This window comes from Pistacia vera, unplaced genomic scaffold (genome assembly GCF_008641045.1).
Source record: "Pistacia vera cultivar Batoury unplaced genomic scaffold, PisVer_v2 Contig546, whole genome shotgun sequence".
Taxonomy (NCBI): Eukaryota; Viridiplantae; Streptophyta; class Magnoliopsida; order Sapindales; family Anacardiaceae; genus Pistacia; species Pistacia vera.
In genome coordinates this window covers 176,327-198,213 of record NW_022196386.1, presented here as the reverse complement: position 1 = coordinate 198,213, position 21,887 = coordinate 176,327, and the positions used below count along the sequence as shown (strand labels likewise).

Here is a 21,887-nt window from a genome sequence, read left to right as displayed (position 1 = left end):
AGCTAATGTTCAATTTGATAAAACAATTTTCTATAACAAGACATGTAGACAATTTTAGAATGTCAAAAATCATGCAACGTTAAGACCACTGCAAGTCAATAATAACTCTTGTCTCCTTTCTCCTTTCTCCTTCCTCCTTCCTCCTTCCTCTTCTCTTGCTTTTACGACCCTCCTAAATGCAGGGGTTTGCGCTTTCTCTTTCTCCTTCTTCAACCTCATTTCTAAAACCTTTTAACAAAATCACAAATCCCAGATTTTGTCCAACTTTGACTACACCTTCTTTGATTAAACCAGTTGATCACCATGGTGTTGTTCATGGAGTTTCATGTGTTGGAACCTCACATTTTGGTTCTTTTACTAGAATCTCTTCTTCTTTTGTTTGTTTAAGTCAAAGGTTTGATAGTTTAAAGGTCAGGGCAACCTCTGATCCTGAGAGTGTAGATGAGGCCCCTAAATCAAAAGCTTTACGCATTTTGCAGCTTGGAGGCATGTTCGCACTTTGGTATATTTTGAACGTCTACTTCAATATTTTCAACAAACAGGTTCATCATCCCTATGTTTAACTACATCTGTTAGTTCCATGTTCTTGGTTCTATATTTTGAAATTTAGCTTTTCCTTTCTTTTATTCTTTACTTTGATATCTAATTCGGGTGGAAAAAGTTTAACTGTTGAGCTATGAAAGTTGATATGTAAATGCATGATTCCTGTTTGGAATTTTGAATGAAGTGAATTTTGAATTGTGGGCATTTGATTTTTCATAATATGAGATCTGAGAAAACAAAGTACCACAATTCAGCAAAACCATTTCTTCTATTTTTGGGGCTTTCAGATATGAATTTTCATTCCCCCTGTTTCATTGGCAGCCATAAACATGTCAATTGTTTTCCAGAACTTAAGTGTCATACCGTTGTTTATTACGATTATGTAAAGTTAATCCATAACTTTAAATAGTTGATTGATCACATTTAGCTAATTCCTGTATTAAACTTTCTGGTGAGAATGTTGGTTTTGCTGCTAACAGCTACTTAAAGCATATCCATATCCAACCACTATTACAGCATTCCAATTCGGCTGTGGGACTCTGATGATTATTCTAATGTGGACATTTAATCTCCACGCCCATCCAAAGTTAACTCGGTCACAGGTACTTCAGAAAACTGTTGCTTCTGATTAAGCATATGCAGTAAAACTTTTACAATTTGGCTCTGATAAATTTCACTTTTCAGTTTGCAGCAATCTTCCCACTGGCTGTGGCACACACTATGGGAAATCTTTTGACCAATATTAGTCTTGGGAAAGTTAATGTTTCATTCACTCACACAATCAAAGCTATGGAACCCTTTTTCACTGTCTTATTTGCTTCCCTTTTTCTTGGAGAGGTAAGAATTATTTACTGCATTTTGATCATTTAGTGTTCTTAACTGAATATGACAAGTCCCTTTGATAAATAATCTTCTCGAACTTGACAAAACAAACATTTGATTGAACAAATCACACTATGTTTTGTTTTTCCTTAAGCCCTGGTCTTCTATTTTTTAATTCTTAATTAATTTGATCTAGTTTGATTCTTGTTCTATTACGGTTACTGATCTTTTCATATAGCATTAAACAGCAAGCAAAATTTTGCCTATCTAGAGATTACATGTTGGCAATTTAAGATAATTATGTATTGATGGATAAAATTATGCTATGCTGTCAAAGATATTTGACTCAATTTTACCTCTCTGTGCATACAGAAACCGAGTTTCTGGATAGTTTCTTCTCTTTTACCGATTGTAGTCGGAGTGGCACTAGCATCATTCACCGATGCTTCTTTTAATTGGTAAACACTCTTTGTTTGATGCATCGACAAAAATGGTAGACACATTTTCTATAAACATCACTGTGATTTCTGCTACAAGAACCAAGTAGTTTCTTAAACATATATATTCACTTCATCTTGGCTATTGCATACTGCTGATGATTCTAGCCTGAACCAAACAGGACTGGTTTCTGTAGTGCAATGGCTTCCAATGTGACCAACCAATCACGTAACGTACTAAGCAAAAAGTTCATGGTCAGGATAGAGGTACAGAGAGAAAAAAAAAANACACATTTTCTATAAACATCACTGTGATTTCTGCTACAAGAACCAAGTAGTTTCTTAAACATATAGATTCACTTCATCTTGGCTATTGCATACTGCTGATGATTCTAGCCTGAACCAAACAGGACTGGTTTCTGTAGTGCAATGGCTTCCAATGTGACCAACCAATCACGTAACGTACTAAGCAAAAAGTTCATGGTCAGGATAGAGGTACAGAGAGAAAAAAAAAATTGTTGAATCATTTTATACCATTCTCTAAATTTAGTCCATAAACAGCACTTTGTTCCTCCACAGGAAACTTTGGACAACGTCAATCTCTTCTCTGTAATAACTATTTTATCTTTTATCCTGTTGGTTCCTGCTGCTATATTCTTGGAAGGCATCAAGTTTACCCCTTCATACCTGCAATCTGCTGTGAGTAGTACTTCATGCTAAAAGATTTCAACTTCAAATTACCACATCCGGGTTCATCAGAAAAACACATTGCATAAAAATGTTGGTTCTTTAATCTTTGTTTCAGGCAAGTCAAGGTTTAAACATAAGAGAGCTATGCTTGAAATCGCTATTGACAGGACTCTGCTTCCATAGTTATCAGCAGGTGATCATATTTTCTTGGAATTTTTAACAATATTAATGGTGAATTTCTTTTCATATGATAATTAATTTGCAGTTGATTTGGATGATTTTGTTGGGTAGGTTTCGTACATGATATTGCAGATGGTATCACCAGTGACACATTCAGTAGGAAATTGTGCAAAGCGTGTTGTGGTGATTGTCTCCTCTGTTATATTTTTCCGAATACCAGTTTCACCCATTAATACTCTTGGTAATTAATTAGTTTCTAATTGTCAATTTTACTTGGTGATTTATTTATGTTTTCACTCTATTGTCAGATTGATTAATGTTTTTGCTACGAACTGTTTTTAATAATAGGAACCGCATTGGCTCTTGCTGGGGTCTTCTTGTATTCGAGAGTCAAGCGAATGAAGCCAAAGCCAAATACTGCATAGCTCGTTTGACACTAGTATTCTCTGATTACAGAAAGTTTGTACATTAGATACTTAATTTAAAAAAAATATATGTGTTTATATATAATCACAAACATGTCCATGTTTTGATGGTACGTAAGGGAATATTCGAGATTAAACAACATTTTACCACCCATAGACTTTTAAAATACCACTTTACTACCTAAATTTATATTCTGTTTCCGATTCCGGCATCGTTGTAATCCCACACTACCACCATTCTCTTCCTTCTCCGATCATCACTCACCAAAACCCCTTAAACCTTGCTCCCGTTGATCTCACCAATTGAGTGATTAGGGTTTGCCCAACAGCCCCTCTCAAGTCAAATTTCTTTCAATCCCAATCACCAAAATCCAACCGTCCATCACCAAAAGACTCATCGACCTCTCCTTTTCACAAGCCCCAATAGCCTGGATAGAGATTTCTCTCTATTCGCCACCGAAATATAAATTTGGATAATAAAATGGTATTTTAAAAGTTTGTAGGTGAAAAAATGTCATTAAACCATATTATTTGGATGGAAAAAAGTCGTTAACTCATTATTTTTACTATAATATCTGATTTGACAATATAATTGATCACAACATAATTAATTCTTGATGTATGAATATTTCGGCTGCCATGCTTCTAATTACAAAATATTATACAATGATATTGAATAAGCAAGAATTAAAATTATTTAATTTAAGATTTTTTTAAAAGTAAGGTAAATTGAAACTATTTAATAATTTAGGATTGTACACGCAGCACTTTGAAGATCTTATTAGAATAAATTTTACGTTGTTCTTGCTGTATATTTTTGAAGGCTAATTAAAGTTGTACATTTGATAATTAATTAATTAATTTGAAAATTATATGTGTTTATAATTACAAACCTGTCCTTATATTGATAGTATTTAGGGGATCATTTTTACAGTAATATACAAGTTGTTCCAGTGTATGATTTGTTAATTAACATAATTAATTTTTTATCCATGGTTAAAGCCGGCCGCCATGCATCTAATACATTTAAGCTTATAAAATAGCTTTTTCCAGACCGTTCGTAAATTAAAATTTTCTTATTATTTAGGATTTTAGAAAAGTAAAAGTTTTCACACAATACCTCGAGGATCTAATTAGAATAAAGCTTTAATAGAATAATTAGGCTCTTGGAGTCTAGTGAAATTGTTTGTTAACCTCTAAATTCTCTCTCTCTCTCTCTCTCTCTCTCTCTCTCTCTCTCTCTCTCTATATATATATATATATATATATATATATATATATAAACATGATCATAACAACAACTTCGAACTTTTAATTAAAAAAAAAGGTTTAAGGATACAGAACCACGCTCAACACAAACAAAAAGCATAACACACAAACATTACCCCAAGTCACGAAGAAAATGATATATATCTCTACTTGCATCCTCATTTTCCTACCAAATCACTTTGAAAAAGGATTGAAAGAGAGATCTCATGCATGGAGACTTTGAGATATTTCATCACATGAAATATTCTCCAAGCTAGATCAAATTACTTAGCCTGCAAGCCCTTTATACACCATCTCCATCATCTCCATCTCCCTTCTCAGCTGATCCTCCTGGGAGAAGCTATCTATTTCCACTGGCATCTCAAACTCATTGTTGCTCTCATCAACCATCGACCCGCAAGTCACCTCATCGAGTATCGACCCAAAGTTGTATCCGTCGCATAACATGCTAGCATCAAATGAATACCCCATGGCTTCATTTTGTTCATAAGCTGCTGGTGCCGGGACTTGCCAATCTGCAGCAGCTGAGTTGAAATCTGAGCTTTCAACCTGATGAAGTTGTGGAGTGGGCATGACGACGTTATTAATCACTTGTTGTATTTTATTTCCCGTAATGGGTTTTTTCCCCTTGTCCTTTTTGATGAATGAAGTTGGATATGTGACAGTCTTGATGTAGCTCTGCAAGAGGCTGCATTTTGGAGTGGATTCCCTGTTCTTTCTCTTGGAGTGCTGCCTTCTTTTGGTTGCATTCCAATGATTCTTTATAGTATTCTCAGTTCGACCTGGCAATCTGCGGGCGATCTCCGCCCATCTGTTCCCTAACAGCTTGTGTGATTCAATGAGTATAATGTCTTCATCTTCGCTCCAGGCTTCCTTCTGCAAATTAATACAACAATTACAAAATTTTTATTGACGGAAGAAGTTAGAACATGCAATATATATAATTTCGTTATCTTTTGATATAATATCGATAAAATTATGCTTATCAAACTGTGCTCAATATCCTAGCTAGGGATTTTGCACGAAAAGATATATTTATTATTAATTAACTATTTTCCATAAAATAAACTTAATGCATGGTGGACCTTTGTTTCTGTAGCTAGAAAAAATGGAAATTCCTATTCGGTTAACGAATTCGACCATGAGTCAAGCTGCTTAGTCATACCATTAATAATAATTTTTTATAAATAAAAAGTACTAGATCAAAGTTTTGTTCAACTAAGTAAAATATTTAGGGCTTTATATATACCATGAATATTGCAAAACAATAATACGAAAGAATATAAAGAATATATATATATATGTATATATATATGTGTGTGTGTGTGTGTGTGTGTGGTTAAATTGAAAGTTTATGCGGAGTTGTGATATTCAAAAAGGAGTCCGAACTTTATTATGCTATGAACGTTCATACCACATAATAATTATAGTGAATGTATATATATAATTTTTTTGGATTCCTTTTAAGTTATATTTTTTTTTTTTTACCGTTTACAATGCTGACGTGGTTCGAATCAGAAAACTCTGGTCTAACCTGGCACTCGTTGTTATGCATGTCAAGTGAGTTGTCATTCATGTAACAACAAATGTTTAATAGGTCTAGCATTCATACACTTTACAAAACGCGTCAACAAAGAGATAATAACGACAAAAGATCAAACGTCATAGTTTTTATATTTAACAATGCATATCAATAAAGAAAATAATATTTCTCATAATAAATTTTCATTAATGAATAAAGATATACAATTTATACATGTATGCTATGTGTGAATGCTTAATTATATGAAAATTTTCAATCTTATATATATAACAATAAATTATTTGCTTTATATGTATATACATGAAATGCAATGTTATGAAATATGAATAAATAAGTTGTTTATATCTTTACGATTTTACCAAAGTATTTGTATATGTGTATGTACGTAAATGTTAATTTGTATATAGATGATGTAGTTATTTTACTTTATGAAAGTAAATTAATAGGGAAAAACCTTGATATCAGGCTTCAAATGGTTGTACCATCTCTCTCTGCACTGCTTTCCCACTCTCCCATTCAGCATCTTAGCAATTTGAGACCATTTCTTTGTACCATACTGACCTACAAGCTGCACCAGCATCCTGCAAAAGGAGATCTACATCGTCAATACGTATTAACTTATATAAACATTACCAAACTTGAAACCCTAAGGAGGAAAACAAGGAAGAATAAGATCAATAACATTTCTGAATTTGCTAAACGATTAAAGAAAAAAACTAAACCAAAATGAAAAAGAATTTAGTTAAACTACTTGTCCTCTTGAGCAGTCCATTGTCCTTTGATTAGGTTGTGCTTCTTCGGAGGTTTGCCACCTCTTCTGGTTTGTATCCTTTTGTACCTCTTCTGATCAACTTTCTGATGATACGTAGCGTTTTGATCACCAGTTATGCACGACACTTCATCCGGTAGCCTTGCAGCGGCTGATCCGAACTCTTGAAATTTGATAGGCTGATAAATCTGAGTTTCCGGCACAGACTGAGCCCAAAATGCGCTTCCGTCAGAGCCATGCAAGAGCCCATTTGCAGCATTTGGTATCAAAGGAGTGCAGTCAACAACATGATCAGCTGAAAAAATATTTGTATAAACCTCGAAAGGATCGAAACTCGGTTTCGAAACCCCGAAGAAGGGATTTTTGGACGAACCCTCGATGGTAAGTCGGCTAAAACTTTGAGGGTTCGTCAGGAAGGAGTCATGATCAAGCTCAAGCTGGTAATGAGAGTTGTGAAACAAACCCTTGTTTGAAGAAGAGGATGATGAGTTATCAAAGACAGAAGAAAACCCATTTCCAAACTCAGGATTACTGAAGGGATTATCAGCAAGAAGGCTTGAAAGAAAGGGGTAATCCTCTCTGAAACTTGAATCGAACTCCATGCAGAAGTAGAGAGAGAAAACAAAGGAAGAGAGAGAAATGAAATGAAATAATAGAGAGAGAGCTCAACAAGGAAGGATGGTTTAATGTTTAATTGTTGTGAGTAATGAGAGGGTTAATTTCTATGGGCTTTTTATTACTGAATTGAGCAAGCCAAGTGTACACGTGGCAGAATTTTAGCCCCTGATGACTTGTCAAACCAATGGTTAATATTTCTAGTTGAATGTGACTTTTAAACTTCCCCGATTTTGTATTTGCCAAATTGCCAAGGGCAAAAAAGACCAGTAATCATTAGGTCGTTATAAAACCCTTGTATTCTATGAGAATGCTCGACCGAATTTTCGACACGTGGCTGAATGAAGCCCTCTTCGTTACCTTTTAGGGCTTCAGTCGTGATTGTGTGCTTTCGATAGGTAAAATATTGGGTAAATCAGACTCAAATCAAACGGTGAGGGTTGTGGGGTAGCTTAGGTTTTGGTGGGGACAGTAAATGAAATTGAGGCGATAACAGGGCCAGGGGTGTCGTAATTTGGTTCAACAATTGCATGCATCATTCGTGAGTAAACAAAATTTAAAAGTCTCATTATGTTTTATTAATTCTTGATTAAATGCTAATTTCTTAATTACGAATTACAGTCAAAATTAGCCAATTTTTAGCTCACTCACATTAATGCTAATAAAACAAATTAAAAAAAGAAAAAAAATAGTGAAATAAATCCATCATTCTGTTTTCTTCAGTCAAAATTCTAAATTCAGATGTTAAGTAACAAATTATTTAATAATATTTTTGTTTTTGAAATAAAGGGGTAAAAGCGTGGTTTTGCAACCATAAATTTTGTCCATATTGTAATGAGGTCTGAAACTTGGGAAGCTGGTTGGAAGGCAAGACGTGGAGAGTAAGCATGTGTGAAAAAGCATCTTTAATTTGTAACTGAATTATAAATGCATTTCCCATTTGGTTTCTAATTAAATGACTATTAATTACAAATAAATTCTGGTAATTTTTTAAATCTAGAAATTTTTACAGTTACGTTCTTGCTCCTCACACTCATAAATTACCATCATCCAAAATCAAATCAATCCTTTTTTTTTTTTTTTACTTGGATGTAATATTTTTGAATCAATTTCATCTAAATTATAATTTACTAAATGAATTAGTTAAAGGTGAGTAAAAATGAGAAGGGTGGTTAGGATAAGAATGAGGGATTGTGTCATGGAGTCCATTTGTCGGTGAAGTGAGTAGTGTACAGTCACCCTAAGCCCTGCATGAAAACCATTTGGTTAATAATTAGTTTAGCTTCTCCCTGGATTCTTAGCTTTTTTATTTCTAAACTATTATTAATTATTATTGCTCCAACAAACTTCTGCCCATAACCAACCAAACGACAACCTTAACCATATATGGCACCTTTCAGGATAAAGCCAGACAAAGAGGCAGAGTTTCTAATATTATTTTATTTACTATTTTGTCCTCACAAATCTTCTATAATTGCATATATACAATGCCATATCCCCACCCCAACTAAATCCACATAGAACTATATTTTTTTTTTACCTTCCATTTATTTCTGAAATAGACCCTGAATAGTATTACTTTCAAAGCTAAACATAAAAAATAATAATAATAATAATATTATTGTTCCTTTTATTTCTTCAATTTCTGAATAATGGGATAATTTATCAACATGCTATATGGCTCTTAACTTGTGTTGGGGTTTTTCTGTACATTCGATCACGTGAGCTTTGACTTTGGTCAAAATGTAGTTGCTGACTTGTACTTGCCGAGGTGGCAAAAATGGGAGATTGCAAACGTAACGGAACCTGTCGAGGCATTACGGGAAATTCATTTTTTATTAGGACATGTAAAATCAATAAATATTTCTCTTACTTTTCGCATTCAGTTCAGTTTGAATTTTAAACTAAATATACTTATCAGATACTTCACTACATTCTTGAGTAGCAAATTAAGAATAGAGGTGAAAAAATGGTCAGGTTAAGGGGTCAACCCTAACAATCTGTATTAAAGAGGGTTCAACCCCCGGCAGGCCGGTTGTTATGGCACCCGACGACCCAGGGTTCACTTTTTCCTTTCTAAGAAAGGACCCAACCCGGCGGTTGGCTATTGCAAAAGTCACCATCGGTTGACCCGAGGTTGCAAAGCCAACCCACCTTTGACGAAAAAAATTAAAAAAAATAATTTTTTTTTAATTCCCCTTTACCTTAAATATACCGTTTTATACAGTTGGAGTGCTTTTCCGTTATTTTATTTCCCAAATTTTTTTCTATAAATTGGCCTAAAACTCTTAATTTTTCTATAACTCAAATCTCTCTCATTCTCTCTAATCTCTAATCTTTATTGAAATCTCTCAATTATTCTCTTAATTTGTTATCATTTATCAATTTGCTCTTATTTTAATTTTATTAGTTTTTGCAATTTTCAATTCATATTTCCAATTTTCATATTCAATATCCAATCTCTTTCTTTAATTTTTATTTCTTTACATCAATTTTTTTTTTCAACTACAATGGAATAGATTTTCTTCTACAATTTCAATAGGAAGGAAATATTATCCTAGTCCTAGTCCCTGAATTTACTAACATGAATGCAGGAGAAGATTCAAATAGTCATGTTTCCCCTCAGAATCCGATACCATCAAAATATGCCCCGATTCCTCCCCATGCTGCTACACCTACAGCTCGGTGGTTCTAGAAGTCGTCCCTCATCCCAACTTCATCTCAAGCTGAAGCGGTTCATCAATGGTCGAAAGCGACGACAGAAAACATAGACGTTTGGACGCATTTGATAATTTACGAGAGAAAATGGAGTTCAAGTAAAGAAAGCAAGATGCAATATTGTGGAATGTTTATAAAGCTGATTCAGGTAATGGTACAGTACTTTAAAAAGGCATCTAATAAACATATTGTTCAAATGGAAATAGAGAAACAATCAAACTCAAATACTAATATAGGTACATTTGGGTTATAATTCTGATGTATATAGGAACAATTAGCTTTTATATATGTGCAACTGATCAACCTATTAATATGCTGAAGATAAATATTTTGAAAATTTATTAAAAATTCATTTTTTCCAGGATTTAAAAGTTATTCTAAAACTCAACTAAAATGATTTAATAAAATTGTTTAAGAAAATGAATTAATTAAAAAATAAAATACATACTTTCATTTTATGCGGCTCAATACCGATATTTGGAGTGGTAGAGCTAACAAATTATATTTATGTGACTAGTCTTATTTTGATAATGAATGTAAATTAAATAAATCTTTATTAGATTTAGATTAATGGATGTGATCATAGTGGTCAACAAATTTATAATAAATTGTTGAAATTTTAGAAATTATGATATTGTTACTAAAGTGATAAGTTTAACTTTAGATAATGCAATTCTAATATAGAGCTATAGTTTTTCAAAGTAATTATCTTTATATAACAATTTAAGTTTTTTCACCAACGTTGTGCTGTTATATATTATTTAATTTGAAAAGTGGTATGAAAAAATTAAAGAAAATATTGATAAATTAGAGATTGTTTAGCTGGATTACTGGTAGTAATAAAAGAAACTGATTTCAAGATGCTTGTATAAAATCAAATATGTCTCTAGAACTTTTGCATTAAACATGCCTGTTGATGGAATAATACTATTTAATGCTTGATTCATGTACCTTATGCTAATTTAATTAGTTATTTGTAACAAATAATAGAGGTCCTCATTATTTGTAGAAAATGATTGCAAATAGCTAAGTATTTCATTTTTCTTAAAAATTTTTACTAATCCACTTTACAACTTTCTGGTGTGTATTATCCTATAGTCTATTGGTAATACATCACATTATAAAAATTCAGAGTTATTTACAAAAAACAAAAACAATAAATTTTAAAAGAACCAATAAAGGCAATGAAATTTTTTTTTTTTTTAAATATTTAAACCCATTATTTCTTTATTGTTTAGGTGTCATTTTTTATCCTAGAATTAAACAGAAGGTTTAGAAAATGGTTTAGGACATTAACGAAATTTACAAAACTTAGCATTTGTCATCAAATAGGAAAGGTAAAAAATTGTCTTGAGGGTATATTTCCAAAATAAAAAAGTATGGGAACCCGCAAAGCACGAAATACAATGAAGTTCATCAGAAGAACAAATGAAACTTCTACACCCTGGAGTGCATTTAATAGGCCGAAGAGGAACCGAACCCAAAGCACAAGCCAACCTCCCCTTCGAAGAACACAACGGCAACAACATATCTACTGTCCGCCATGCAGTCACAAGTAACGAGCTTACCAATATTGGGAACTCTGAAATGTTACCAAAGATCCACAACAAAGACCAACTTTGATGTCTTGGAATATGGAAAACCAGAAAATGTATTTTTCGGTATTATCAAGACTTGCCTTGGATTTTTTTTGTGTTCCAGTCTCAACTGTCTCATCCGAACAAACATTAGTGCAGTGGAAGAATTTTAAATGAAGAGGATAAACTTTCACAAAAATGATTGAAGTCCTCACATGTCTTCGAGATTGGGAACGTCAGCCATCAAGATCAATAGGTTCTCGACGATACTTTAATAGAATCATTTCTATTTGTAATATAATGATACAGAGGAGGGAGGTCCTAGTCAACCCCAAAATTAATTGTTTTGTAAATTAATTGTCATTATTGCACTCTTTTTTCCTTCCAAGTTTTTGTCCATTGGGTTTTTCTTGATGGAGTTTTTAAGGACAATAATATTGTATTCTTTTTTATTTTTGATATGAATAAATTTAATTTTTCTTATATACAATTTTAATGTATTAAAATTGAATTAATATTTGAAATGTTACAAAAAAATTAATTTAATTAATTATTGATATTTAAAAGAAGTTAACTAAAAAATTACATTTATTCATTTATAAATTGTTTATCATTTAAAAGTTAATTAAACATTTAAACTAAAAAAAAAAAAGGGTAACCCCACGCCCCGCAACCTAACCGAGTTAGGGTTGGTAGGCCAGGTTGGCCAGCCAATCCCCCAAAATTGACGAGCCTAACCCGTTCTGCCTTCGTTGGTGGGTAACCCGCTACGGGCCGGGTCAGGCAGGTTACTTTCCCACCTCTAACTGCAAACCATATTTTTAACAGACAATTATGGACATGTTAAATCCATTAAAAAATAAATAAAATGAAAGGCGCAATACATGTTATTAAAAGTATACTTACTGGCTTACTCATTTTGTTCATGAAATCATCCATAAATTAATACCAGGAATTTACTGTAAAGATCTCTAATACATGTAAGAGCAACCAGAAATAAATGACACCCAGATAATGATATGAGCGTTCCAGAAGCATAAATTCATTATATATAATAAAATTTATGTCAGGACTTTGAATGTTAAGATAAAGAGACAGGGTACACGTTAAAAAATAAGAAGGTTAAAGTTAAACCTCAGGTTCTTCTACATAGCTTTTTAAAAAAAATGACTACCTAAACAACAATGAATAAGATTAGTCTTCTATATTAGAGTGTAATAAGTATAAAAGCAAGTCACAGAACTACAAGGCCCAACACATCAAAAAACTTTGTTATGCTTCCGTTGCTGCATAACACCTATTTCCATATTTTGCATTTTCCCTTCATTTACCAAAAAACTGTAAGAAACTACATATACTTAAAGATCCCACCTGATTGACCCTTTTTATTAAGGGCAACACATTCAACAAAATTCAACTTGTTACTCCTACAATGCCCCAACTTCCGACCAAAACCAGCAAAGATAGCAAGCAGCATCAGGAGATACCATCAACAAAAAACTTTTACGGTATGGATTTAGTAACCATGCTGCCCATCCTTCCTCTTGACCTCCAAGATAACCTCGTTCCATAATCATTCTGGGTGTATCATCCCTTCCTCTTCTTCTTCCCCATAATGGGCTTGACCATTTGCACCCCTTGGTGATCTTTCATGAAATGGACTCTTGCGTTCCCTTGGTCTGTCACTGTTGTAAGGTGGTACACGTTGGTGAGGGGGTGGAGATGTCCGACCCCGTTCCATCATTGCCTGGTGAAAGCTACGTGGTGGGGAGCGTCCGCGTGCAAAGGGTGGGCTCCTACTGCGGCTACGGTCACAATTCCAGTTTTTACTACGATCACCCCAGCCAGACCCTTTGCCAGGGCTTCGACTGGGACTACGACCCCTATCATGCCCGTCATGGTAGCGGCTCCTATCAATAAGAAGCAAGAGCATAACATCTTAACACATGGTAACATAAAAAATAGACAGATTCCATTATCTCATAACTAAACAAGACTCGACAAGGCATGGCAAGGGAAAGAACAGTAACAAGGTACATCCACTTAAAACTTCCTTTCTTGGCACTTGGCTTTATTTGTGCCTAAATTTTTAAAACTCCAGATGTCTGATTCAGATTATGATGAGTTAGGCATCTCTAGAAAATCAATGCACCAGAGAGAAAACTCACAACTTATATACATCAAGAAAATTAACCTACATACCTGTCACGTGACTCATGATCATCTCCACGGCCTCCACCTCTAGAAGAGGAACTAGAAATACCCCAACTACCCCTCCCACCATCCCTTCCCCCATAACCTGAGTCAATGCGTCCACCACGACCCCCATCACGACCACCAGGACCAGTACCCCAACGTCTAGGCCTGCCCATACCACCACCACGTGAAGCCATTTCACGAAGTTCAGGAGGTACTCGTTGGTTTGCTCCTTCTAAAAGTTTAATAAGATCTGAAGCATACTTTGCATCCTGGTCACCAAAAAATGTATAAGCCAGTCCAGTAGCACCAGCCCTGCCAGTCCTACCAATTCTATGAACATAATCCTCAACTCCGGTAGGGAAGTCATAGTTGACAACCACCCTGCAAACATAAATGGAAGTGTAACTATCGCACGCTATGTTGAATTCATTGGAAGAGGCGCAAATTGTCATATTTATTTTAACTCACTTCAAGAGCAAGTGATATTCAAAAAGGAAAATCACATAATTATACATTAAAAGCAGCAGCAGCTGCACTTCAAAGAATTAATCATTTAAGCAGTTCAGACTGAGTTTACATCATATACAAGGGCTGGGGATGCACTTTAATAGTGTTGAAAATTAATCAAACCATAAGAACTGGTATTAATTACCCTCTATCTTCTTCAGTAAAATTCATTCTGGTTTCTAGGTTGCTCATTAAAAAGTTTTACAAGAGACAAAAAAAATTAGAAAAAGCATGCACTCCCTAGAATGGTAGACCCAGGTTCTCAATATGGCCTGTGATTTGGCTACACAATGGTGTTGTCAGCGAAATTGAAACAGAACACATCTAAATGACATATAAAGACTGAAAATTGAATAGCCGCAAACCTGATGTCTTTAATGTCCAATCCTCGAGCAGCAACATCAGTGGCTACAAGCACTGGAGACCTCCCAGTACGAAACTGATTCAACACATAATCCCTCTCACTCTGAGATTTGTCTCCATGAATAGCAGCAGCTCCAAATTGGCGTGTAAGATTTCGAGCAAGTTGATCACACATCTTTTTGGTTGAACAAAATATAATTATCTTCGATCCTGGTTCTTGAGAACGCAGTATGTGCTCCAATCTTCTGTGTTTTTCCATGGGTGCCAATACTTCTATATACTACAGAAAAAAAAAAAAAAAAAAAAAAATACATGAATAACAAACTGTTGTAACAGTAACTACCAAGGAAATTCAGAAATACATTTCACATCGAAAAACAATAAAATGAAAATTCATAAATCAACAAGACAAAGAAAGCTTTTCAAACAAGTGGTAGTTATATAGTTTTTCATCTATATTGGGCTTAATCAAGATCAAGAATGGTAAAGTTCATACCTGCGTGATGGCCTTGTTGGCTGCAAGCTCATCAACATTGCCAATATTGACCTGAACCGGATTCACCAATAGATCTGCAGCAATTTTCCGAACTTCCTTTGGCCATGTTGCAGTATACATGAGGGTTTGCCGACGGACAGGCACTTCCTTCACAATCTTTCTTATCTGAGGTTCAAAGCCCATGTCTAACATGCGATCAGCCTCATCAAGCACAAGGTAAGAAACTTGATTGAGGCTGATTCTCCTCATCTCAAGAATATCATTCAAGCGACCGGGAGTGGCAACCACAATATCTACTCCTCTGTCTATATCTTTCAACTGAGGACCCTTGGGTGCTCCTCCATACAAACACTTAAAAAACCATATGATAACTAAAATCAGCAAGAAACTCATCATATATAAAAATATCTACTTTTACAAATGCAAAGTACAAAGTTAATACAATAAAGCAGTAGGGAAAACAAAAAGAATCTCATATTATGCATGACCAAAGGAATTCATAGCAGAGAATGAACACATTAAATCACAACTTGACACATTTGAAGTAAATTAAACACGGTTCCAATAACATGCATCTCAAGAACATCATTCAGTCAATTACCCAAAAAAAAGAAAGGACATCATTCAGTCAGTCAGGAGAGACAATCACAATATCCACACTTTACAGAAAAAACATAATAACTAACATGTATAAAATGCATAACTTTATGTTATGGGAAGCCTTAAGTTATGGCAGCAAATATCTCATCACCAGAGAGGCTGCCTAATAGATTCTAATATGATGCATGAGACAATCACATAGTGACCAAGTAACAGACCATAAAATAATATTACCCTTAGGGAATATAGAAGTTAATAAATCAACTTCATAGACTACACAAATTCAGAAAAGCCATAAAACTGTTTGGGTAGGACTCCCTAAGTACAACTATGTCCGTTCATCAGCAGGGACATACAAAAGCACTGTCAGATCTAATCAACGAAAATTATATAACTTCACATGCTTGGATGCATAAGCAAGCGCCACACATAATGCATCTACATATAATAAGTAGTCGTACTAAAGGAAACATACTGTGCAAGCAATTCTCGATGACTTCCCAAACTTCCCAGCTTCATCTTGTATCTGAGTTGCCAACTCCCTCGTTGGTGACAATACCAAAACAGTAGGACCCAATAGAGGATTATTATGGCGGCGCTTCAGATGAATAAAACCTGGAACTAGATAACCCAATGTTTTTCCAGATCCCGTTTTTGCAATGGCGACTATGTCCCTATTTTGCAAAGCAATTGGCCACGACTGTGCCTGAATTGGAGTTGGTGCAGAGAATCCAGCATTGTGTACCTGGAAAAAGAACAAATCCGGTAACCCCCGTAAGCAGAGGTACTGGCCTCAAGAATTGGTTGGTTTTCTTTTTGGACTTATAGTGGATTGGCTAATGCCAGAAGAAGCATCATCCTCCATTAGAAGCCGGCCAATGCTTGCTGATGCAAGCTGGAGCAGGAGGAGACCTCTTCTTCTGTTAGGACCAAGTGGCAGACTGAATCATCACCAACAGCAGTCGTGGCCACGAACTTGGGTGATTCGGAAAGCCCTCCCCATAAATTGGTCCACTGTAAAAGGGCGCTCCAAATTATATGCAAGGCCCCCACGAGAGGGCAGCACAGCGTACGACATTAGCTCCCCCAGGAGCAAATATCGCACCTGCGACAAAAAGTACAGATGGCAAAAGAATTAACATGAGTCTGAAACTCAAGATTGGACCTCCAGCAATTACAAAATTGAGCATAAGAAACACTCAGGTTACACGGTTTAGCTGACTTACAGGAAATCCAGGCCACCAGTATTGAATAGAGACGAAAAGTACAGAAGAATAGCAAAAGCTCATACCTCTCTAAGAATCTCAGAAGGAAAACCAGTAGCTTCAAATGACATAAAAGGCGGGGGCACATCATCACCCTGATAAGAGTTGCAAAGGAAAAAAGTCATCATCAAGGCGCAACGAAATGAACACATCATGCATTAGATAAAGGAAGTAAATATTATAAAACCAGCATAGGTAATTCACAAATAGATGTGAAACTGTTACAGAAACACACACACCTGGCTCCAAAACTCACCATGCCAGATGCTAATGCACCCATAAAATAAAACAAAGTTATGTTTATTCTGGAAAGCAGGTGTATTTGAGAGAGAAAAAAAAGACAGATAACACAATAACATATCATTTTAAAAATGCAGCGGGAAAAAGAGATGGCAAAAGCAACAAATCAATCCACTTTGATGGAATGAGTAAAGTGCACCACCAAATATGAAATTGGGATACAAGACCATGAAATGAGTTCCTAGATACTCACAGACACAGTTATTTCATGTCGCCGGCGATAAGCATCAGGAGACAAACTGACTGCAGCAGTTGACGATCCACAACCTCTCATAGATGATCCTCCATGTCCCACACTTGCTGTTCCATTCGGGACATTATGTGATTGAACAGGTGCTCCTCTTGAATTCTTTCAAAAAATAATGAACTAATAGCATTAAAATTTTTATATAACACAGTGAAATAACAAAAGTTTTGTCTTACCAACAGGAGTGGAATTACATGACTAAATTTCTGAAATAAAATGCTTAAACTAGTCAATTTTATGAATCCATCCTTCTTTTTAGGAATCTCTCTATTCATATCCTTTGTAAAATTAAATTGGCTAAACATACTGAAAAGCAATTCAACATGTTAGAACAAAGCTTATCCATGCTTGTGAACGTGAAAGAGTGAGAAGACATAACTCCTTTATCTTAATCAGGTAAGAAGTCCAAACCCAAATAGCAACACTGTGACAACAGAAACAGTGCATAATGTTTTCGTACAATATTAAAACATACATCAAAGCTCAAGTAAAATGAGAAGACTTATCTAACTTGAAAAGGAAAACACGTATAATAAGATTTATCGAGATAAGGGAGATCACAACAACATACACTGAATGTTAAATAACAAATTTAGAGACAAGCACAACATATACCTGATTGCCCCTTGAGCCAACATCAAGCTTTGATACGCCATTGGTCCCTCGACCATACCTATCATCTTCCTTTTCAGGACTACAACCACGACGCTGTCCTTCAGAAGATTGTTGAACTTGAACAGAAGAGCTTATGGGCACTGAGGAAGATGTCGGTGGAGGAGCCAAGTTTGTAGGCCTCTCATACTGGGTTACATTTGTCTCTGGATTCCAAAAGTAAAGATACCCAGTTCTACCATCAACCAGGCCTTTCCATGGTTTGGGGAGACTGGGGTCCTCAGGTGCATATCTTACACTAGAAGCAGTCGCAGTAGCAGCCATTGCTAGGAAATCAGCAAAACAAATCCTACAAACCACACATATACAAGATAAAAAGGTAAATTAAGAAACCATGATTTGGACCACTAACATGATACAAATCCGACTACAAATAAAATTTATCTTTAAATGCCAGAGAGAAATGCTTCTTGAAAATCTCTACAAAGAAGTCGGCAAAAACAAAAAAACAAGGTATCACTAATCACACGCATTGGACTTCTATAAAAGGAAACGGAAAATAAAAAGGGAAAAATTAAAAACCGGCTTCAACCAAACAAAACAATTGAGTAAATCAAGCTTATTTCAGTAAGAAGTTTAATTCGCACATATTCCAATATTCATCAAACTCGAGTTCGACTATATATATTGGCATTCTTTTCACAACATCTCCCGGGCAAACAAAAACTAACTAAAGCAACAACGTAAGAATAAAAGTAACAACCAAACTCACTTTAAATCCTTAAATAACCATCAATATAAGAAAACTGGTTCTGCTAATATCAACAACAATAGCAAAACAAAAATAGAATCATCTAAAAACAATCTACATTCAGATCTTCAAAACAAAAACAAAAAAAACCCTCAGTTCAGCTTTCTAAGAAACAAATCCACTCCTTTCCAAACAATTAAAACATCAGCACAACACAAACACCAGCATTAAACTTCGCAAAACGAATCGCATAATTTGACATACAATATAATTTATTACCTATTCCAAAACCTGTAAACCAAAACAATGAATTCGCACTCACAAAAAAAACCCTAGAATTCACTTTGTTCAAACAAGCAATATAATAAAATTCAGATCTGAGAAAAATTGAAGATATTTTAGATCGAACCTGACGGCGTCGTACTAAGGAATAAACGGGAGAGAAAGAACCGAGAAATGCTCTGGTTATTGCAGGAAAACGAAAAGTTAATGCACTTTAGAATCTCTCTTTCGTTTCTCTCTCCACAAAAATAGGGGATTAAGATTTAAGCCCTGTACAGAGAGAAAGATAGAGAGAAAAAGTGGGAGAAGAAAGGGAGGATGAAAACAGATATTTATACTGTAAATCAATAAAAAAATAAAAGAGAGAATTGAATAATTTTCTACCATGGTTAAGTCGTCCTGTCACGCGGTGTGCAACCACTTTGTTTGGAGAAAATATCAATATGCTTTGTATTATTTGGATTAATTACCTTAGAACCCCTTGACTCTTTGACTTTTCAGTCTCACCATTTAACAGGTGTATAATAAATTACTTGTACTTTTGTCAAGTTGAATCGGGAAAATCGGGAAAATCGATTAAATAGATGACTCTTTTATTAAAAGAAGTATACAAATCTTGACACAATTAATAATGTTGACTCAAATTGTGTTATACCCATATCTTAAAATATACCAACACAACCCATCATCAAAAAGTTATGCATAGTTGGCTTCGGGGTTGGTTTTAGCTTGAACAAAAAAATTGAAAAAAAGAAAAGTACACCCTAAATTGTCTAATCAACCCAAATATACCATAAACTCCAACTAAATAAACCAATTTAGTTTCTAGCCCAATACCAATAACTAGAGTTTTAAAACTCAGCCCGGCCTGGGCAATTCAATCGGTCGGACTTGGACCCGAGGCCTTTTCTAGGCAAGGTCACCTCTATCCATTGTTTAAAACCCCAAATTCATGAAGAAGCAAACCCTAAAAAGGAGGGCGACGATCGATGAGCAAACGGTGGCAGGACTATTAGGGGTTGTTGGAGAGAAAGTGTCGATGAGTCTAAAGGTGATGACGAAGGTGATTTCCAATGAATGAAACGACCGGAAAAAACAAAAGTCGCATAGCCACAACCGTGGGCTATTGCCAACAATTGGCCACAGGGGGGAGTGAGATAGGTTTGGTTAGGAGGCTGAGGGGAGTGTTTTAGTGGTGATGGGGGGCAGTTGTCGACGCCAGAAACAGGCCTATTTGGCTTGGGTTGGCAGTCACATGCAACTTTTTTTTTTTCGGATTTCAACTAGATTTGTTAGGGAACGGCTCAATTGATGAGTGGGATTTGCATTTGATGTGTCGCCACCACCAACCAGTCGATCACTGATTTGCATTTGGCTAGATCAAAGGGGTGTGTTTGCTAAATTTCAAACCTCTGGACATGGTTACGTGACCAGTCCAACTCGCTGGTGGGACCAGTTCAGCGATTGACACAAGAAACGACCACTTTGTCAGGTTTCACCTCAAGTCAGTTATTAAAACATTGCTAATAACTATTGAGTGGTGTTAGGCAACCACATTTTTAGTTTAAATAGTGATAAAATGATACTCCCTCCGTTTCGAAATAAAAGTCATTTTAACCTTATTATTTTTTTCCAAAATAAATGTCGTTTGACAAAAAAGTTACGCAACCCTCTTTATCTTTCTCGACGTATGGCCCCTATCTCCTCTCTCTCTTTCTCTTTCTCAGGCCCCTCATCTCCTTTATCTCTTTCTCTTTCAAATGTCATTTAACACAACTTTCCCTTCATTACATTGCTCCTTAACAATTTCTTTTCTTTCTTTCCATTTTAGGCTCCAGTTCTTTTACAGCTTCTGGAAAATTTGAAAATGAAGGCTAATCCTTTCTATCCACAAGTCATATTACTCTTTCTTTTCATTCTTAAATACAGATACATTTTTTACTATTTTGCTACCTTTTTTCCTTTTAATCATATTTATGAAATTTTGTTTAGATGCATATTTATGACAATTGGTATTATTATGATTGAACTCTTTATTTCTGGAAATTGGTGTTGTTCCTACTCAAAAGCTTCAATAGACAATCTAATTTTACAAATGTTACTAAGTTGCCTCTTGCATCAAAGGTTTCTAAACTTGAGTTTCGACATTTTGTTTTTTTAAGTTACCCTTCTGAATCTGAGCAAGTAGATCATCCTACCACATTTAATAGAGATCAGGCTATAAACGTAGTGGAGATTATGAGTCGTAAACTTTCGAATGAAGATTTAGAACAAATGAGGATATGGGCGCCTTTATCATGTAAATGGCTTTCTTTTGTGTTTTCTTAAGGTTATTATTCTTAAAATTGATTATGGTACATTGTTGTATGACTCATTTAACTTTACAATTTGTGAATGTTTAGGTTTTGAAGATAATCATAACATCAACAATGAGGCCAAATTAATTGACACTGAAGGCAATACAAGCATCGCTAATCAATATGGAATGGTGGATGTCAATAGTGGAGGTTCTATTTATTTTTATTTTTTTATGGTGCATGTCAATACACTTTTTTTTGCTTTCGTCAATTCAGTTAATTAGTTACAATATTTTCTCTTATATAGTACATGTTGCAAAAAACAATATAGAAGGTGCATCAAGATCGATTGTCAAAATTGAAATTTCTGGAGTTTGGAA

The 21,887-nt window shown here is 34.9% G+C and overlaps 3 protein-coding genes across 4 annotated transcripts; 1 reads left to right on the top strand and 2 right to left on the bottom strand.

Annotated features, from left to right (window-relative positions):
- The first annotated feature begins 121 nt into the window (after positions 1-121).
- LOC116107724 (phosphoenolpyruvate/phosphate translocator 2, chloroplastic) lies at positions 122-3,136 on the top strand. 2 transcript variants are annotated; one of them, XM_031394024.1, is made up of 10 exons: positions 185-348; positions 480-542; positions 1,023-1,145; positions 1,228-1,380; positions 1,738-1,823; positions 1,985-2,069; positions 2,382-2,501; positions 2,608-2,685; positions 2,784-2,913; positions 3,021-3,136. In XM_031394024.1, exons 1-10 carry the CDS (start codon positions 304-306, stop codon positions 3,095-3,097), a joined length of 960 nt encoding a protein of 319 aa, XP_031249884.1. In that variant the 5' UTR covers positions 185-303; the 3' UTR covers positions 3,098-3,136. The 2 variants fall into 2 exon arrangements, with proteins under 2 accessions (XP_031249883.1, XP_031249884.1); XM_031394023.1 differs by having other exon boundaries at positions 122-542.
- A 1,497-nt stretch (positions 3,137-4,633) lies between these two features.
- Positions 4,634-7,280, bottom strand: LOC116107702 (transcription factor MYB118-like). The gene is made up of 3 exons (XM_031393992.1): positions 6,661-7,280; positions 6,364-6,490; positions 4,634-5,242 (listed from the first exon to the last, which is right to left on the bottom strand). Exons 1-3 carry the CDS (start codon positions 7,278-7,280, stop codon positions 4,634-4,636), a joined length of 1,356 nt encoding a protein of 451 aa, XP_031249852.1.
- Positions 7,281-12,694: 5,414 nt separating this feature from the next.
- Positions 12,695-19,536, bottom strand: LOC116107713 (DEAD-box ATP-dependent RNA helicase 46). Its single transcript, XM_031394002.1, has 9 exons — positions 19,338-19,536; positions 18,181-18,526; positions 17,512-17,667; positions 17,045-17,113; positions 16,229-16,498; positions 15,154-15,504; positions 14,660-14,937; positions 13,791-14,168; positions 12,695-13,498 (listed from the first exon to the last, which is right to left on the bottom strand). The coding sequence occupies exons 2-9, from the start codon at positions 18,499-18,501 to the stop codon at positions 13,162-13,164; spliced, it is 2,160 nt and encodes a 719-aa protein (XP_031249862.1). The 5' UTR covers positions 18,502-18,526; positions 19,338-19,536; the 3' UTR covers positions 12,695-13,161.
- Positions 19,537-21,887: the final 2,351 nt, after the last annotated feature.

What these genes read in the sequence shown, in the direction of transcription:
- LOC116107713 (XM_031394002.1), bottom strand. Translation starts at nt 18,501, where the DNA reads ATGGCTGCTACTGCGACTGCTTCTAGTGTAAGATATGCACCTGAGGAC. An exon ending in TTGGCTCAAGGGGCAATCAG is followed by an intron (nt 17,668 to 18,180) that starts GTATATGTTGTG and finishes ATTTTTTGAAAG; the next exon opens with AATTCAAGAGGAGCACCTGT. An exon ending in TTGGACATTAAAGACATCAG is followed by an intron (nt 14,169 to 14,659) that starts GTTTGCGGCTAT and finishes TTATGTTTGCAG; the next exon opens with GGTGGTTGTCAACTATGACT.
- LOC116107724 (XM_031394023.1), top strand. Translation starts at nt 177, where the DNA reads ATGCAGGGGTTTGCGCTTTCTCTTTCTCCTTCTTCAACCTCATTTCTA. An exon ending in AGTTCATGGTCAGGATAGAG is followed by an intron (nt 2,070 to 2,381) that starts GTACAGAGAGAA and finishes GTTCCTCCACAG; the next exon opens with GAAACTTTGGACAACGTCAA. An exon ending in GCTTCCATAGTTATCAGCAG is followed by an intron (nt 2,686 to 2,783) that starts GTGATCATATTT and finishes TTTGTTGGGTAG; the next exon opens with GTTTCGTACATGATATTGCA.
- LOC116107702 (XM_031393992.1), bottom strand. Translation starts at nt 7,280, where the DNA reads ATGGAGTTCGATTCAAGTTTCAGAGAGGATTACCCCTTTCTTTCAAGC. An exon ending in TGGACTGCTCAAGAGGACAA is followed by an intron (nt 6,491 to 6,660) that starts GTAGTTTAACTA and finishes CTCCTTTTGCAG; the next exon opens with GATGCTGGTGCAGCTTGTAG. An exon ending in ATTTGAAGCCTGATATCAAG is followed by an intron (nt 5,243 to 6,363) that starts GTTTTTCCCTAT and finishes ATTAATTTGCAG; the next exon opens with AAGGAAGCCTGGAGCGAAGA.